Genomic DNA, 18000 nt, shown 5'->3' with positions numbered 1-18000 from the left:
GGTACTGTATAGGGGCTATTCTTAGCGTAGCTTGGTTTCCTATCCCTTGTCTGATTTTTCACTCTCCTCTCAATGCTCCCTAATTTTTTCTTCCTCTTCCTCTTGTCTTTACCCTCAAGGTTATCGAGAATGGTAACAACATCTGACGCTCCTGTTACAACTGCTTCATTTACGAAGCCAACATCTTCACCCTGACTCATCACATTTATGACCTCCATTGCCAGTCCACCACTGACAATGTTTGATGTCTCCATAGTCAGTCCACCACTGACGATGTCTATTGTCTCCATATCTTCCTCCTCTCTTCTTTTTTCCCCATCTTTTCTCAATTCTTCCTTCTCCATTTCAGCTTGGTCTCCCTCCTGTCTTCTCATCGCTTCCCACTCCTTCTGTATAATTTTCCTCTCAGCTGCAATCTGTATTCGCAAATTCTCCTTCTCCGCCTCTCCACCCTGACTCTTCTTAACCTCTCCTTCTCCTCTTCATTCTGTACCCTCTTTTTTTTTATATTCTCCCATGCCTCTCCTATCTTCTTCCACTCTCTTTTTATCCTCCTATCCTCACTGGCCTCCTCACTGGCCTCCTGACCACCCTCCTCAACTACAGTATCCCTTCCTTCAAACGCAGGTGTGCCGGGTTCCTAATATACAAATAAGGGATACAACACACAAAATTTGTAAACATTACCAAGTTAAATAAAACATAATATAAAAAGAGCTCCATTGTGATACCTGCTCGTGAATGTACCGCAGTTCGTCCTCTCGTGGCGTCAATGTCACCACTACCTAACGATTCGAGAAAGTTGTTAGATCAGAAAAATTAGAGACTATCTAAAATGGTATCTAGTGGATAGGGTCTCACCTTAGATTTGTCTTTCTTCCCATGCTCAATCATATAGTACTTCTTCGATTCATTTCCTTTCGAGTTCCACTTCAGAAGACGTGGACAGGCATCTGGATTTTTTGGTATCCACAACTTCGTGTGCTCGAAAAGCCACACCTGCACACACAAGACAGACTTTGTTAATATTTTATTAATAGGAAGATAAATAAAAAGGAAAACTATTGCAGAGGCCATGATACCTGCAATGTGAGGGAGCAACCTCCAAGATATTTTCCGCCTGCAACGGATACGTTTAAATACTCGAGTAACCAATTGTATACTGCTTCCCCCCAATTATAGTCGCACATCTTCTCTAAATCATCGATATAGGGCCAAAACAGCTGGTCGGCCCGATGTGCAGCCTGAGTGAATAACACAGTAGCGAATAGGTGTAGCACGACATATTTCACACAAGTCTCTATGGAGGGTTGGTCCTCTAGACCAACTACGGCCTTGATTTGCACAGAAAGGTCAGATGCCAGAACAGATCCTCTACGAAATGGCCACCGAGGCAGTAAAGGAGTGGGTTTACTCTTGTCCGTCCACGGAAACCTCGCCAAATTAATTTTTCCCCTCTAAGTGGAAGGCCTAAAGCCAATGCAACATCGCTAGCCCTAAATAGAACTGCAATACCCCCTAGCGTGAATGTCTTCATCGCCGGAACCCACTTACTGTGTAGTGCTCTAATTAGAGGCTTATGCATGACAGCCTCTTCTAGTGGATTCTGTTCTAGGCGGATGAAGTCCTTGAAAGGGGTCTTGCCTATACCATCATAGTGGGACTGCCGGAACTGTGTACTCCGCATCTCCTTAATAAAGCACGATGGAAAACATCGTGCAGGGACATATGGATCCTGTAAAACAACATACATAATCAGAGCTTGAACTTTCATCAAGTAACTTAGATTAAAACTGTAAAGATCAAATACACTTACATGTATCTTCTTCACTTCACTCTTCTCACCTTTCACATTGCTTTTCATCTTCTTACTTTTCACATCGGTTTTCATCTTCTGACCTTTCACTTTGGTTTTCATCTTCTCACCTTTCACTTCAACTATCTTCTTCTCACCTCTATTTTTCATTTTTGCCTTGTCACCTTTCAGTTTCATTTCTCCCTTTTCACCTCTCAATTTTATTTTCCCCTTACCACCTTTCATTTTCATCTCCTCATTCTTTAAACCCATTGCAAGCTTCCTATTAGACTTTCGACTCCGGCTCTCATTTGCCTATTAACACAATTAGAGAATAAAAGAGCATTCTTTTGACTAACAATTTAAAACGAGAACAAAAAACACTACACTTACACGCGTCTTCATTGTAGACTTTGCCTTCTCCCAATCCAACTATATATATTATCACTGTCACAAAAGAAGAACATAATTAATTGTAATGGAAGTTCATGTTTCTTAAAATGGGGTTCGCAACTCAAATATGTGATTCTCAAGTGTAGAAACCATACCAAAAATTACTATATGAACAATGATCCAAAAGAGGATTGGCAACAATCTGAAAATGGGGATTATCAACCTCCCTTGAGGGAGTTTTCAACACTGGAGAAGGGGGATTATCAACCTCAGTAGGGGGTTCTCAACACTACAAATATGAATTATCAACCTCAACCGGGATTCACAACACTGGAAATGGGTATTATAAACTCCTTGAGGGGGTTTTCAACACTGGAGAAGGGGGATTATCAACCTCAATAAGGAGTTTTAACACTGGAGTAGGGGATTATCAACCTCAACAGGGGGTTCTCAACACAGGAAATGGGGATTATCAACCTCCCTTGAGGGGGTTTTCAACACTGGAGAAGGGGGATTATCAACCTCAACAGGGGGTTCTCAACACTGGACAATGGGGATTATCAACCTCAACAGGGGGTTCTCAACACAAGAGAAGGGGAATTATCAACCTCAACAGGGGGTTCTCAACAGAAGAGAAGGGGAATTATCAACCACAGGGGGTTCTCAATACACGAGAATGTGGATTATCAACCTCAACAGGGGGTTCCCAACACTGGAAATAGGGATTATCAACCTCCCTTCAGGAGGTTTTCAACAGTGTAGAAGGGGGATTATCAACCTTAATAGGGGTTTTTAACAGTGTAGAAGGGGGATTATCAATGTACCTAGAAAGGATTCTCAACACTGAAAGTGGGGGATTATCAGCCTCAAAAGGGGTTCCCAACACTGGAAATGGGAGATTATGAACTACCTAAAGGGGGTTCTCAACACTGGCAATGGGGGATTATCAACATCCTAGAGAGGGTTACTAACACTGGAAATGAAGGGATTCTCAACACTGGCAATGAGGGATTATCAATCTACCTGGAGAGGGTCTTCAACACTTAAATTGAGGGATTATGAACCTCAAAACGGGGTCCCAACACTGGATATAAAGCATCCCAACACTGAAAAAGAGGGGTTCTCCACAGTCAAAATGGGGATTCTCAACACCGAAAAGGGGGGGTTCTCCACAGTAAAAATGGGGATTCTCATCAATCTCAAAAGGGGATTCTCAACACCAAGAATGAGAGATTACCAAAAGGGGGTTCTCCACAGTCAAAATGAAACAAAATAGGGAAAAAATAAAAAATTAAACCCTACATGTGTAAAGACTTCCAAATAGTGACAATGAAACAATACACCACAAAGGTAACTTAATAGAACGAAAATAAAAAGTAAAAAAATATGAAACACGACACCCTAACATACCTGCACGATGGGGATGGGGGAAAAATGAAGCTCACGCCGGAAAAAATAAATCCCTCGCCGGAAAAATGAAGCCCTCGCCGGAAAAAATGAAGCCCTCGCCGGAATACAGTTGATAACGGAGGAGAGGTTCGGAATAGTGCAGGAAACCGCCCCACTCCAGATAAAAATGAGAGATCTTCACGCCGGTCACACCTCACGCCGGAGAAGATGGGTTTCAGGTGGTTAAAATGAAAATGGAGATAGTAAAAGTAAAAAAAGAAGCCTCTGTACAGTTAAAAACGAAGAGAAGTAAAAGCAATGGGTTTTTTTGCCTTGAGGGTATTTATGTAAAAGGCCATGTCAGAAAATGTAAAATGGCTTCCATTCACAAAATATCAAAATGGTGTCACCCATTCACTATTTTGGGATTTTTGTGTCACCAGTTGACAATTTTTCCTAGTTTGAATAGATGGCACCTCAAAGAACAGCTGTGAGGAGGACACGACGATTGCACTAGTCCACGACCCTCCTCTTTAATTCGTTGCTTTATGTTGTACTATTTTATGACAAACCTTCGTACATCAAAAGATCTAGATCGTACACGTGGCTATACTTTTAATAATCACCGTAACGTGGTAAAGCTAAAGAAGAAGGTAGGGCCATAGGGATAAGATAACATGAGAGCTTTGAACCACAAAAGAATTTTTCCTCATTGATTGCTTACTTTATACGGTACCATTTTCATAAAGTTGTCTCACTCCCTCGCAGGGAAACCTAACCCAAGGTAAGTCGTGTTTAAATTTGCACAAGAAAATATATACATATATGTTACCACCATCTTTCCAAGAGTGTAAAACATCAGAGTCATGGCGACCAATAGGGGTGTCAACGGATCCACTTCGGGTCGGATCCACCTATGTCACACCACGATCCATTTGAATTCCTTATCGGTCGGGTCAGAGTCGGATTGTTCTTCGGATCCTACTTTCCACGTCATGATCATGATCCATTTTAATTCGGACCGTCCATAGGAGTGTCATATTATGTCTCACTAAGCGGAGTAAACAATTAATTTTTTAAAAAAGAGATAGAATGGCAGTCCCCTATTAGTGTGTCTCTAAGCATTTTCTTCAACCAAATTAAAATTTTATCTATGTTTCATCTGTGTATAAAAGAATACGATGCATAAAGAACAAAACCCCTCTCTCTTTTCCTTCGTGAAAGAAAAAGAGAGAGGGGTTTTGACATGGGTGAAAATGGTGACATTGGTGAAATCGCATTCACATCCGATTCATTAAGTGATAAGAAAGGTTTTGACCAAAATACCCTTCATAGAAGGGTTAGCATTAACAAAATTTGGAGAGTAGTTTTGTAAACCATTTCGGATCGTGACTATCCAATGGGCATCTGTTATGTGCCCATGCACAATCCAAATTTTTTTGGATCCCAGATTTGATGATTCGAAATATGCCCATGGATCCTATTCATATGTTTAGATCCCGTTCATTAACTTTCGGATTCGGACGATCCATCGGACCGTCTGGATCCATTGACACCCCCTAGCGACCAAGTTGAGGTTGAAGCTCCTAGTAGACAAGAAAAACCACAAGGTCCTATTTGGGGAAGCAAATAAAGATTTTGTGGATTTTCTCTTCGGACTTATGGTACTACCGATTGGGTCTGTTATAAGACTTCTCACTGAGAAACGAATGGTAGGATGCTTGGGAAGACTGTATGAGAGCATCGAGAACTTGAGTGACACTTACATCCAACCAAATCAAGACAAGAACTCTCTGCTCAAACCCAAATCATCGGCCCAAAACCTTCCTCTTTTACTGTTGAAAGACTCTCCAACAACTTCAAAGAAATACTACTCATGTAGCTATTAACAAACTCTTCAAGCTGTCGGAGATATATAGCTGAAGTTAGTGGGACTGAATGTCCTAACTGCCAACGTTCAATGAATAGCGAGCTAATCTACGTGGCTGCTAACAACACTGCGGTGTCTTCTTCGCGTGGAGAAGGTGGGTTCGTTAAGGGTGTTGTTACTTATATGGTAATGGATGATTTGGGTGTGACACCCATGTCTACTATCTCTAGTATTACTCTACTCAACAAGTTTAATATTACAGAAGTGGGTGCACTTGAAGAGATGGTGGTGGATGTAGGTTTAGATGAGGTACGTTAATTGTTTAGCATACTTTCGCCTTTGTTTATCGTTTTCTTTTATGGGTTGTTGTTTACTTCACAATAACCTACTCCTCGTTGAAGTAGAAATGACTAAATAACACCAAGTCTAACAGCTTAAGCTTTTAGGAGTAATTGGCTGTTTCACATGAGTCATTGTCTAGCGCAGCATGTCCCACTGCAAAACCCATTAACTCTGTCATATTAAAAATCCACCATGTACGACCAACCCCAAAAATAAAGAGAGGCCACACATGAAGGGGAGTGTTGAAGTATAAATGATTAAATAACACCCATCTCTAACAGCTTAAGCTTTCGGAGTAATTGCTTGTTTCACACTCCTAACCCTCTTATAATTCTTTTGTTATGTTTACCAACTTATTTGTTTTATATCTGTGTTTTGTTAGGGTTTGGCTCTGATAAATGCATCATTACCAAGGAAGCAGGATTCTTCCCTGGGAGCCTTCCATTCCCGCTTTGATTCCCGTTTCGATTCCCGCTTTCTATTTCCGCTCTGGCAACCTTAAGCAGGATTCTTCCCTGGGAGCCTTCGATTCCCGCTTTCGATTCCCGCTCTGGCAACCTTGATCATTACAGTCCAAGAAAGCTCTCTCAGACGTATTCTTTAGCAAAGTAGATGTTCCACTGGTTGATGAGGAAGTGTATGGGGAAGTGTACCTAGAGCAGAGAATTTCGTCTGCATCTCAAGGTGGCAAAAGGGCCGTGCCGGCCCGTGTCCCGGCAAGGCATGGCACTACACGGCCCGTGCCGGCACGGCACGAATAGCTACAATGACACGGGCCGTGCCAGGCTGTGGTTTAGGCCCGTGACACGGCTGTGTTTTAGGCCCGTGACACGTGTCGGGACACGGCAAAGTCAGTGAAAAAGTGGGCATTTAGGCATTTAGGGCTATTTTTCAGGGCCGGCACGATACGGGCCGCGGGCCGTGCCGTGCCTAACCTCATACTTTTCCGTGCTGTGCCGGCACGGCCCGTGGCCAAATCGTGTTGTGCCGTGCCTGGCCCACAGGACACATCGGGCCGAGAAGTTTCGTGCCGTGCAGGCACGGCAAGGCCCCTTTGCCACCTTGATCTGCATCATTGCAGTCCAAGAAAGCTCTCAGACGTATTCCTTAACAAAGTAGATGTTCCACTGATTGATGAGGAAGTGGTCGTAGAGCAGAGAACATCATGGGAATAATTTTTGCTTAGTTAAAGTTGTATTCAATGCTGATAAGCCTCTCTCCTGTTCTTCCTTCTTTTTGTTTATCTTCTATGAGAGAACTGTTTTTCACTTGGTTGTATGAGTTATAACAGTTTAATTGGATATGTCTAAGATAGAATTTTGTGTTTTTGTTGAACCTAATCCACTGCCAAATGGACTTCCCATGCTGCCCTAAAGACAAATGAGGCCATACTTGTTAAGAATGTGATGAGCCATTTGAAAGGAATAATGCAATTGTCATGAGACTCATCTGAACCATTTGGGCACGTTTGGCTACCATGAATTTTTTTTTTCTTGGAATATTAGCGTACTAACGCAGGGGCGTATATAGCGGAAGCCAAATTACGTATTTGAAATATTCAACAGTAGGTGGTTGAATTGAGGCGGCAAAAACTAGCAGCAGATGGCTTGTTGTAGAGATAGCAACATATGACTCTATTGTACGTTCTCTAAAAATCAACAAGAGGCAACTATGGTTGAATTGAGACGGCAAAAATAAGCAGCAGATGGCTTGTTGTAGAGATAGCAGCAGATGACTCTAGTGTACGTTCTCCAAAAAGCAACAATAGGCAACTAAATTTTTTCCCCATAAAGATAATAAAAACGTTTACATTGATGCCTATTTATAGGCTTTTGAAAATATCTCCTACCAAATCTTAAATTCCTAATATTCCTACACATGGACGTCCAACCAAGATGGGAATTTCGTCCACAATAAAACTCAATAAAATTCAATTGTACCTCTTCCAAAAAGTTCTCTAAAACAAATCTTAAAAGATAACTCTACTTTCCCTATAATTTCTCAAAAAAATCCTACCAAAAGTAAAACTTCTATCATAATCCAACTAAAAGAAATTCTTAAAATTTCTCCTAGCCTTGGACGGCTAACTCTAGGAAACTAAATAAATGAAATCTAATAAAATCTAAAATTCTTGAAATTTTGTGATCAACGTGGACGGTTGATTTGATGATCGTGCCAGATGCACATGCATCACTTACCCAATGGTGAGGGAGGGTGGGAGAGGGATGGATACCAGAGGGACTACTGAGTGAGGAGACGATAAGAGCTGGGACCCAACCTGGCCCAATTTCGACAATCGGGTAAGATGGGTTTGGTTAGGGTTGAGAGATTTGGAGACGAGTTGGGTTAGGCTTGAACTTGACTTTCAAGACATGATAAATGATGTATTTGACTATTTGTCACTATGAGAAATCAACTATGCAGATGGGTTTAATGGTGTATGTCTCCAGGATACATCAACTCTTGCTCCAGGGGTGTGCACTCACGCAGCCCGGATGCCTATCGAACTTGCTTATATGAGCTGAATGCCTTGATTGTAAAACTTTTTGGGGGAAGAAAATGAAAACAAGAAGCAGGGAGAGGTAACAGAGAGAAGATATCTTTTGCAAAAGATATCTTTCTATCCTCTCTAAAAACTGAGTTATACAAAACAGAAAGAGACCCATTATAGGCGAAACGCCGAACTCTTTACTGCGGTAAAGACGTTTCCAAAACGGCGCATTAAGCACGCAGAGACGTTTCCAAAATGACTTCTCAAACGGTAACAAAATGATATTATGGTCAAGAATAATAAATATAAGAGAAAGGGAAAAAGACAAAATAAATAAAAGAAAAAACTTTGAGCCCACGCGTGCGTCCAGCCGGCCCAGGGTGAATTCACCCCGTAATTTTCAAAATGAACTGGACTGTACAACCCACACCATAGGATGATCAAAACCGCCCATTTGATGGGCAACAATGTAAATTGGTTGTGCCCCAAAAATGGGCGGTTTCGATCATCCTATGGTGTGGGCTGTTGGCGCAGCCCAATGCTAAGATTAAACAAAACCAAGAAAGAACAAGTAACAAGAAGAACTCGTACGAAATCTCACGTATGTCATGAAGATAAAATTTTATTCAATCTCAAAAACTCCCCAACTCCAATTGTTCATCTCTTTTATTACATTTCTAAAAGATTTCCAAAGTCTAAAAAGTAGCTTAAGATTTCCCATATCTCAAAATCATGTAAGCTTTGCAAGGTTCCATTCCGCCAAAACAACTTCTTATTCACGAAAACTTTCTGCATTTCTCACTTGTGAAACTTCCACTTATGAATCTTCCTAAAATAGCCATCCTCAAAATTTATTACTAAATTTTGGGTTGCATCAGTTATACATTCCATTTTGAAAAATACGGGGTGAATTCATCCTAGAAGTAGGTGAATTTATCACTGCCCATTTTTTTAATGGCATTTCCTACCATTCGTTCAAGCTCAACTTAGTGCAGCTACTTCCATTCATTTTCTTTTGTTTTTTTGCTACTTTTAGCTACCTCCATTACAATGATTACTATGATTTTAAAGTACTGTAATTTACATCACATTTTCCGAGTACCTTGACATATATGGCCACCATCTTTCCAAGACCGTGAAACCCAGTAAGCAACAGTCATGGAGACGAAGTTGAGCTTGAAGCTTCTTGTAGACAAGAAAAACAAGAAGGTCCTGTTTGGTGAAGCAGGGAAAGATTTTGTGGATTTTCTATTCGGCCTTATGGCACTACCGATTGGGTCTGTTATAAGACTTCTGACCCAAAAAATGCATGGTAGGATGTTACTTGCCTCTATGGGTCCCACTTGGGCTGGAATAAATTAGTTTAGATTTATTAGTTGCCAGAAATGAGGAGAGAGACTCAGGAGGAAATACCAATGGACATAAAGGGGTGAGAAAGTGTTTTTATTTGTAATAGGTTTGGTTGGAAGTGAGGAAGAGATAAGCTCCACCAAATTTTAAGATTTGAGATTTGATTTGAGTAGATATTTTCTTGAATTTTGGCCAATATGATTCGGTAATCTGAATTAGTTATAGTTACACATGTAAATGCCTGACTAGATAAATGAATGAAGGCATTGATAATATAAGCTTTGAACTCTATGATACAGAATAAACTGTCTCAATGATGAATAAAGAACAAACTTCAATCTGTATGCACTTCCTCTGGTGAATCTGTATTATTTACATTTGGATTAACAAATCCGGATATGGATCCAGGCAAATCCGAGCCATACACGTGGCCCATCTTGGTTCGTTTAGTCTCTAAGTATCTCTGATTTTCTAATGTTATTGGTGACAGGACGGGGACCCGCCCAATAATTGCCAACCCATAGCCCTTCAAACCAGTGAACTTGGCTGGATTGTTTGTCATTAGGCGCATCGTCCGTACCCCGATGTCCCGCAAAATCTGGAGGCAATAATCAATAAAGTTAGCCTAGCAAACATTCATCGGAGCTCGTATTAGGACAATGAACTAGTTAATGAACTAAATTAAGCCCAATCAAGATAATTACCAGAACCCTTTAGGTGAACTTCCTCTGAATCCATACAATGATATTTTAAATCAGGAGCTTTACTAAAATGAATGCTACAGATATATGAATTCTGAGATTAACTGTCCTAATGACTGAGAGAAAATAAAAAGTACTGATATGAAAATGAATATAACTGTTTGATATGATGCTTGGAAATGACAACACCGACAAAGCAGTGAAAGGAAAGGAATTAGATAGTTCCAACTAATGTAAATACTCACTAATGCTTGAAAAAATGCTTCGAGGGAAAATTTGGAAGACTGATCACTTAAGGCTCTGTTTCTTGACGTAAAATGGTTTGAGGGAAAATTTGGAAGACTGATCACTTAAGGCTCTATTTCTTGACGTAAAATGGGAGTAACACAAAATTTGTTTTAGGCCCATTTTATGTCGAAAGAAACTAATTCTAAAACCGAACAACTGCAGCTACAGTTAGTAGAATATGTGGACAGTTTTACTGGTTGAGCAAGTGTTTTATAGTTTTGAACAATTTACCTGAGCACCGATTCCATACTCACGAGAATCCACCTCTAAGCCAAGTTCCAAATTAGCTTCGACTGTGTCGTGGCCTTGATCTTGCAAATTGTATGCGCGGAGTTTGTGACCCAAACCAATCCCTCTTCCTTCATGACCGCGAAGATAAACCAGAACTCCTCTCCCTGCCTGCTCAATCAATTGCAATGCCATTGCTAACTGAGTACCACAGTCACACCGAGCTGATCCAAATATGTCTCCTGTCAAACATTCTGAATGCACTCTTACAAGAACATCTTGCCCATGCTCAATATTTCCCTGGAAATTTCAAAGTTTAAGAGAAGATTAGTGTATCATGTCTTTAGACTTGAACCCTCATGAATGACACAAGAAATCAATTTGATAAAGGTTGGCTAATCTTGAAGTAGCTTCTAATTGATGTAGTCAAATCTACAGGTACTTATCAGGCAAAAAATATCTCAATTATGAAATGGAAATGATAACATGTAAAAGATTCTATGAGTGGAAGGGTTTTCTAGAATACAGAACCACTTGAAGAAACCAGATACCCACCAAGATAATCATATTAGATTTGTGGTACAGGTTTCTAGCACAGCTATATAAAATCAACCAACAATCATTTAAACTAAATAAATTAGAATCATTTGTACAATAGGTGTGCATTCAAGGGACTGTTGATTATATAAATGTTATATTACAAACGCATTGAACAATTTGGCATCAAACATATGGCGAAATCCTTATGCATATAGGTTAATATTCTGTTCCGATTCAACCTAATCCAGGTAAGCCCATGATGCTACAAAGTCCTTTCAAAGATCTCACGGTATAGTAATTGAAGCAAACTGTAGAATTTGAGCAAGGATATTTACTTTTGCAACAGCCACATGCTCAGTTCCATCTAACTTCGAACGGTAAGTGTAAGCCTGAAATAGGCCCCATCTAGTGGGCAAACGAGAAATGGCAGTTCTTTCTACCAGTTTCTCCCTCTTCCTCCTGTACCTGCAAATATACAGTACAGGGGTGAATAAGTCAATAATATGAATTTCCTTTTTTTTCTGAACTGGAATATGAATTTCGTATTGAGTATTGGAGATAGCTACTAGAACTGAATGTGAGCAAAAAAAAAAACGAAGGAAATATAACAAGAATGCCAACTGAAAACTAAAATACATGCATTTAATTTCGTACAAAAAGAAAGTTTACTTAAGGCAGATCGAAAAAGACAATGTACCGTTCAAACTATTAGGTTTGAAAACAACAATATCATGCTAATAGTATCTCAAATTTGAGGATCTCATTTCACAAATTAAATCAGAAAGATTTATGACACTTGTGACTACTAGTTCCAGTAGAAGTAGCCAAGGTTGCCAGGGCGGGAATCGAAAGCGGGATTCGATTCGGGAGATTCGTCGGGGATTCGTCGGGGATTCGCCGGGGAATCGCCGGGAGTCGCTGTGGAGTTGGGATTCGCAGGGAATCGCCTGGGAATCGGGGTTCGTATAAAGTGGGAATCGGGGTTTCCATAAATTGGGAATCGAGGTTCCCAAAATTGGGAATCGGGGTTCCGACGGAATCGAACCGAATCACGATTCTGATTCGCGATTCGGGAGGGTGGGGAATCGCGAATCCCCACCCTCAGGTACGAATCCTGCTTCCCTGGAGGTAACCACAGCACTGCATAGTCTTCATTCAAACAGACTAGGCACATGCTTGTTTAGAGATTACGAACAAGAGCAACAATTATGCTTTTTGTATCTTATCATTGAAAGAGGGTTGAGAACAGAAGAGGGTGTAAAGGGGGCGTGCTAAAAAACCACAGTACTGCATAGTCTTTAGGTGAACCCAAGCAAGGAAAGTTTCGGTTATCTCTACTATTATGCTTTTTGTATGTGAACTAGTTCAAGTCTTCATTATCTCTAAAATTGTAACATAGGTCACAATAAGATGCAAGACATTGGCTTATCTCCAGTCAATTCAGGGAACATAATAATGTAATTAGCATGTCACAAATTGTGAGTTTGTGAATTTACCGGATAAGGTCGGTAATGGAGACGATTGGTAAGCTGAACTCCACGGCCATCTGTCTTAAATTGGGCAAACGGGCCATAGAACCATCCTCTGCATCAATAATAGCAGAAAGAACAGATACTGGCCGCAAACCCGCCAGCGTAACCAAATCTATTGAAGCCTCAGTGTGACCAGCTCTCCTTAGAACACCACCATTTCTATACTTGAGGGGAAACACATGGCCTGGTCTTCTGAAATCTTCTGGCTTTGAATCAAGAGATGAAAGAGCAAGAATTGTCTTTGCCCTATCTGAGGCTGATACTCCAGTCGACACTCCAGCTTTCGCATCCTGAAAAGGTACCAAAACAGATACCTTGATGACCTATAAATCTATACTGAAACTTCTTATTGTACAATTATTTTAGATGCAGAGTTTTCAACTATTTCTTCTCATCCATAAAAACAACAAAACAGTATGAAACAACCAATTACTCTTAAAGCTTGAGCTGTTAGAGTTGGTGTTATTTAGGCCCTGTTCGTTTGAGATTGTGACAAGTGATTGTGAGCCCCAAAATTATTATTGGGCTTAAATTTAAATGTAATTTTGATCCCAATAATAGGTTTGGGGCTCGCAATCGGCTATCACAATCTCAAACGAACAGGGCCTTAATAATTTATACTTAAACACTCTCCCTCGTGTGTGGCCTCTCGTTTTGGTTGGCCGTACACATGGCACATGTGTTCCCACTTTGGGGTTGCTCAATATCAAGGACTAGTTGTTGGATTTTGAACCCAAGACCTGTAATAACATGTAAAACAACCAATTACTCCAAAAGCTTAAGCTGTTAGAGTTGGTGTTATTGAATCATTTATACTTAAACAGAACTGAAATGGCATGGAGATAACCAGACCCTTACCACTGTCACTGTGAAGCTTAAGCTGTTAGAGTTGGTGTTTTTGAATCATTTATACTTACACAAACAGAAATGAAATCGCATGGAGATAACCAGACCCTTACCACTGTCATTGTGAAAGCAGCTGCAGATGGGTCCTCATTTTCGCTGGCAAATGACATTAGAGGAAGTCTCAACCTCTCCAAATCCTCTTCCTTCATGCCTACAGATACAATTCCAGAACCATGCCTAATAATGAAAGCTAGAGCTTGAGGACTTGCAAAAGATGCTGACATGATAAGATTCCCTTCCTCATCACCATTTTCATCATCTATGACAATCACAAACTAGAGACTACTAGAAAATTGGTTAAAATGTAGGAGATTCAGTCCTACTGATCTTGCGAATCGAGTAAAAGCATCAATAAGATTCAGCATGATACTATATGAATCACAAACCTGAAGACATGATATGAGATTTAAATAACAGAATAGAACATTAAAGGAGGATAAGAACTTTTCAGATGATTAAATGTTTACTACGAGCTTAAAGCTTGAAGCAATAGGAAATCATCATATGAAACAGGGTCAATCAATCTAAAACAGCTGTAATGTCAAACTGTTGTTTATTTGCCTTCTTCCATTCAAACCATGCGAGAACCTGCAACTCTGAGAATTATTTCAAAATCTCCTATCTTTAGATAAAAATCCTTAAGGAGCTTCATGTCCAGCATTTTATTTTCTTATATTTACAACTTGAATTCTAGCTCATGTATATTCCAATGGCCTCCCAACGTATAATGTCAGCCAGAGAGCAGAGGCATTTTTTTGTCATATGAAAATCATAATTTTTGTGTTTGGGTGAAATTGTTGCAATTTGATTGGGTTTGGGATTCTATCTAAGGTTCTGTTCACAAACCTTTACGTGACAAATAGTGCACAGAATTTTGGATTATACTAATAAAATGATGAAATTGCAGTAGTAGAATCGAGCACGAATCCAAATTTGTTGGACCCAAATGAAATTGTGTTTAAAAACACTTTTAAAACCTGTGTTAAACATGCGTTTGACCACTAGGAATGATGGTAACATTTATATGTGACTTTTTGCGTAAAATAATTAATAACTAAATAAAAACATAAACACATACATGTCACATCACGCGCGTGAAAGATTTTTCCCCAAGTCCTCAGTCTTCTTTTTAGAAATGCCAATCTCATTTAATAAACCCCAGGAGAGGCACAGTTGTGCACCACTGCAAGACAGTCTAGCACAAGATAAAATAGTAATTTTGAATTCTTATAGACCTTTTTACTTTTAAATTAAAGAAAAGTTGGCACTTTGTATGTTACATTGGGACTCTTGGGTGATACTTTTAAATTAAAGAAAAGTTGGCACTTTGTATGTTACATTGGGACTCTTGGATCACCTTTGACCAATGACATAGCTGCACAACCTGAGGAACCACATAAATAGCATGTTCTCAAATGAATAGTTCGACGTTTTCCATTCAGATTTCTATGATTTCAAATTTCCAATCATCTAAAGGTCAAAAATCTTGCACAACCAACATCATTTCACCAAGAATCACCTATTAAAAAAAAAGGCTTGTCTTTTCTGTTCTAATTGGCACTACCATGTTCTAATAATTGCACAAACTCAGCTTGTCTCTTCTGTTCTAATTGGCTTCTCAAAGCTTGTAATAACCTTTGACAGATGTTTAAATAATTAAAGACAAGCTGAGTTTGTGCGATTATTAAAACATGGTAGTGCCAATATCAGTATCCTACAAAATTATAAAAAAGAGCTGCCAATAACAGAAGAAAACAAAAGATGTATAACAGTACTATAAACATGGCCCTTACCTTGCCTTGTCGTAAGGCACCAATTGCCTCATCAATGGAAGAGAACCCCTCAGTGGGGCAATCAGGATCTCCCTCAGCATCGCTAACAAAAAAATCAACAGTCTCTGGAGTTATTTCTGCATTCAAAACAGTAAACTCTTCCAACCCATTAAAGACAGACCCATTTTGATCATTTCCCTTCAAAGAATCTCCACCCAATAAATTCCCGTCTCCATTCACTGCCCAACAAGCAAAATCCAACCACCCTTTTCTCTTCAGCCTTAGTGTTGTGCTTTGTCTTGCACCAAAGGATCGATGGCAACTGATATAGAAAGTGAATCAGGAAGAAGTATCCAAGAACAAGATGCCATGAATTGAAGAAAATCATTTACAGATATGTTATTTTTACCTTGAACTGATGATTCTATGAGGAGATAAAAGGTGCCCGTGAAGAAAACAATCCATGAAAAATGAGAGGTTTCAGAAAAAGACGGAAAAACCAGTCTTGTATTTCTACCTTTTTTTCATAATCCTTTGTTAACTGTGACTAGTCAAAGAAGTTAAAAGCCCCACCTCTAGTTTGGGATATGTGCGACCCTACCTCTTTTTATCCGCCATTGACGTACGGAACACTGGAGCCACAAGTGTCTATATAACCAATTCGATAAGGGACTGATATCGGCACGACCATATTTTGATATTGGGAAGACTCATCCCATGGATAGATTTGTATTTTTATTTTTATTTTTGCTAGTAAAAATGCCCCGCACGTGCGATTGAAGTATTTTATATTTTAGAACATTCAACCGGAAAAGCCATATATCATTAAATGATAAAATATGTCAGTTTCAGTCATTAAAGTTGTTTGAAAATGCATGTTAATACTTATTGATTGGATAGCAAATATATACATTTTCAATGCCATGATCAAACCGCATTGAGAATTACATATAGATAAGATTTTGGAATCTTATCAAAAATTAGGAAAAAAATAAACAGATCGTTTTGAAATACTTGATTGTTAAGATTTATTCCTCTATCAATAAAGAAACAAGATAGACGAAAACGGCATGTAGTACTTGGATTTGTATGTTTTTTGACTTACTGCAGAAGCAAATATTTCTGGCAGAAGGGATAGAGAAGGCCCAGACATGGCGGTCCTAATGATCTCGATAGTACTTGGGTTTGTATGTTTTTTTGACAAACTGTGCAAGCAAATATTTCTGCGACGAGGGATACAAAAGGCCTAGGTATGACGCTCCTAATGACCTCAAACATGCCCTCATGACCAATCATCAATCAAACCACGATTGATCTAAGCCGTTCTTGGGAAGCCTCACTTCAGATAATTCAATGTAAAGAAAAAAAAGCGTAAGAATTGGGTGATCCTAACTATCCAAGTAAGATTGTATAAGAGCACTAAAACCAGCGATCACTTTAGATGGTTCGGTGCCACGTGGACGTGTTCTGATCCGTTAATTTGACCCGCCGTCACAAGTCATTTGATCGCATATTGTGACTCCTTCATTTATACCACTTGGTTTGGGGTAATTACACCAAGAAAAGTTAAATGGTAAGTATTTACCTCAAAATGGGATGTCTGATCTAGATTTCATGACGCAAATATGGACCACTTAATGACGATATGCAAGATCGACGGTCTCTATTAAATACCCATGTCCTGTTGTGGGACCCATCAATTGATAGTAATGCCTGAACAAGTGGCCACACGCGCTTCTTCCTAGCATCTCAAGTATAAAATTGCCAAACCATTGTGAGAGAGTCAAGCGGGCCCCACAAAAAGAAAGACAAGTTCAAACACGATCCGGACAAGTTGCACCAAATGATACAGAACATCGCCACGTGACACTCGTTTACTGGATAGATTTATTCCCAACCACTCTAATCGCCCGCACTCTCGGAAAGTTTCAATCCGATAAAAGCATCTCATCTCGACACGTCACATCCCTCACAGGAATTTCGCTTGTCCCACTCGTTATCGCCCTTCATCTGAAGCAATAGTTTTTTTCGAAATGAAGAAACTTATCCAACGAAACATGACAAAAGCTACAGAAAAGTGACCTTACGTGGCTGGTCTCACATGCAACATACATCAGGCGAAATTCCTTTGTCGGTTGTAGCTAGCAAATCCTTGCAAAAGAGAGCAATGAATGCTTTTTGACTTTTCCAAGGAGCAGGAAATGCCAAAATTACCCTTAGGGAAATACATAATTTCATATACTCTTGTAAAAAGGATAGGTAGAAAATGAATGGGATTCAATTGGAATTAACCGAAAAGGGTGGAAGAACTTAGCCCGTCAATGAATGTTTTTTGACTTTTCAAAGGAGAAGGAAATGCCAAAATTACCCTAATGGAAATACATAATTTCATATACTCTTGTA

At 39.6% G+C, this 18000-nt stretch overlaps 1 protein-coding gene across 2 annotated transcripts; it reads right to left on the bottom strand.

Annotated features, from left to right (window-relative positions):
• Window positions 1-9884: 9884 nt before the first annotated feature.
• LOC143873148 (putative monofunctional riboflavin biosynthesis protein RIBA 3, chloroplastic) lies at window positions 9885-16183 on the bottom strand. 2 transcript variants are annotated; one of them, XM_077376789.1, is made up of 7 exons: window positions 16007-16183; window positions 15619-15919; window positions 13879-14100; window positions 12884-13209; window positions 11723-11852; window positions 10851-11147; window positions 9885-10228 (listed from the first exon to the last, which is right to left on the bottom strand). In XM_077376789.1, the coding sequence occupies exons 1-7, from the start codon at window positions 16060-16062 to the stop codon at window positions 9965-9967; spliced, it is 1596 nt and encodes a 531-aa protein (XP_077232904.1). In that variant the 5' UTR covers window positions 16063-16183; the 3' UTR covers window positions 9885-9964. The 2 variants fall into 2 exon arrangements, with proteins under 2 accessions (XP_077232904.1, XP_077232905.1); XM_077376790.1 differs by lacking the exon at window positions 16007-16183 and having other exon boundaries at window positions 13879-14002; window positions 15619-15829.
• Between the last annotated feature and the right edge of the window lie 1817 nt (window positions 16184-18000).

This window comes from Tasmannia lanceolata, unplaced genomic scaffold (genome assembly GCF_043159265.1).
Source record: "Tasmannia lanceolata isolate RefF3 unplaced genomic scaffold, GAP_Taslan_0.1 ptg000002l, whole genome shotgun sequence".
NCBI lineage: Eukaryota > Viridiplantae > Streptophyta > Magnoliopsida > Canellales > Winteraceae > Tasmannia > Tasmannia lanceolata.
The sequence above is the reverse complement of the archived record's forward strand: the minus strand, read 5'-3'. Positions and strand labels throughout refer to the sequence as shown.

Coding starts and splice junctions, on each gene's coding strand:
- LOC143873148 (XM_077376789.1), bottom strand. CDS start 16,062: ATGGATTGTTTTCTTCACGGGCACCTTTTATCTCCTCATAGAATCATC. Junction 14,101..15,618: donor GTGCCTTACGACAAGGCAAG/GTAAGGGCCATG, acceptor AGTAGTCTCTAG/TTTGTGATTGTCATAGATGA. Junction 13,210..13,878: donor CTGCTTTCACAATGACAGTG/GTAAGGGTCTGG, acceptor GTACCTTTTCAG/GATGCGAAAGCTGGAGTGTC.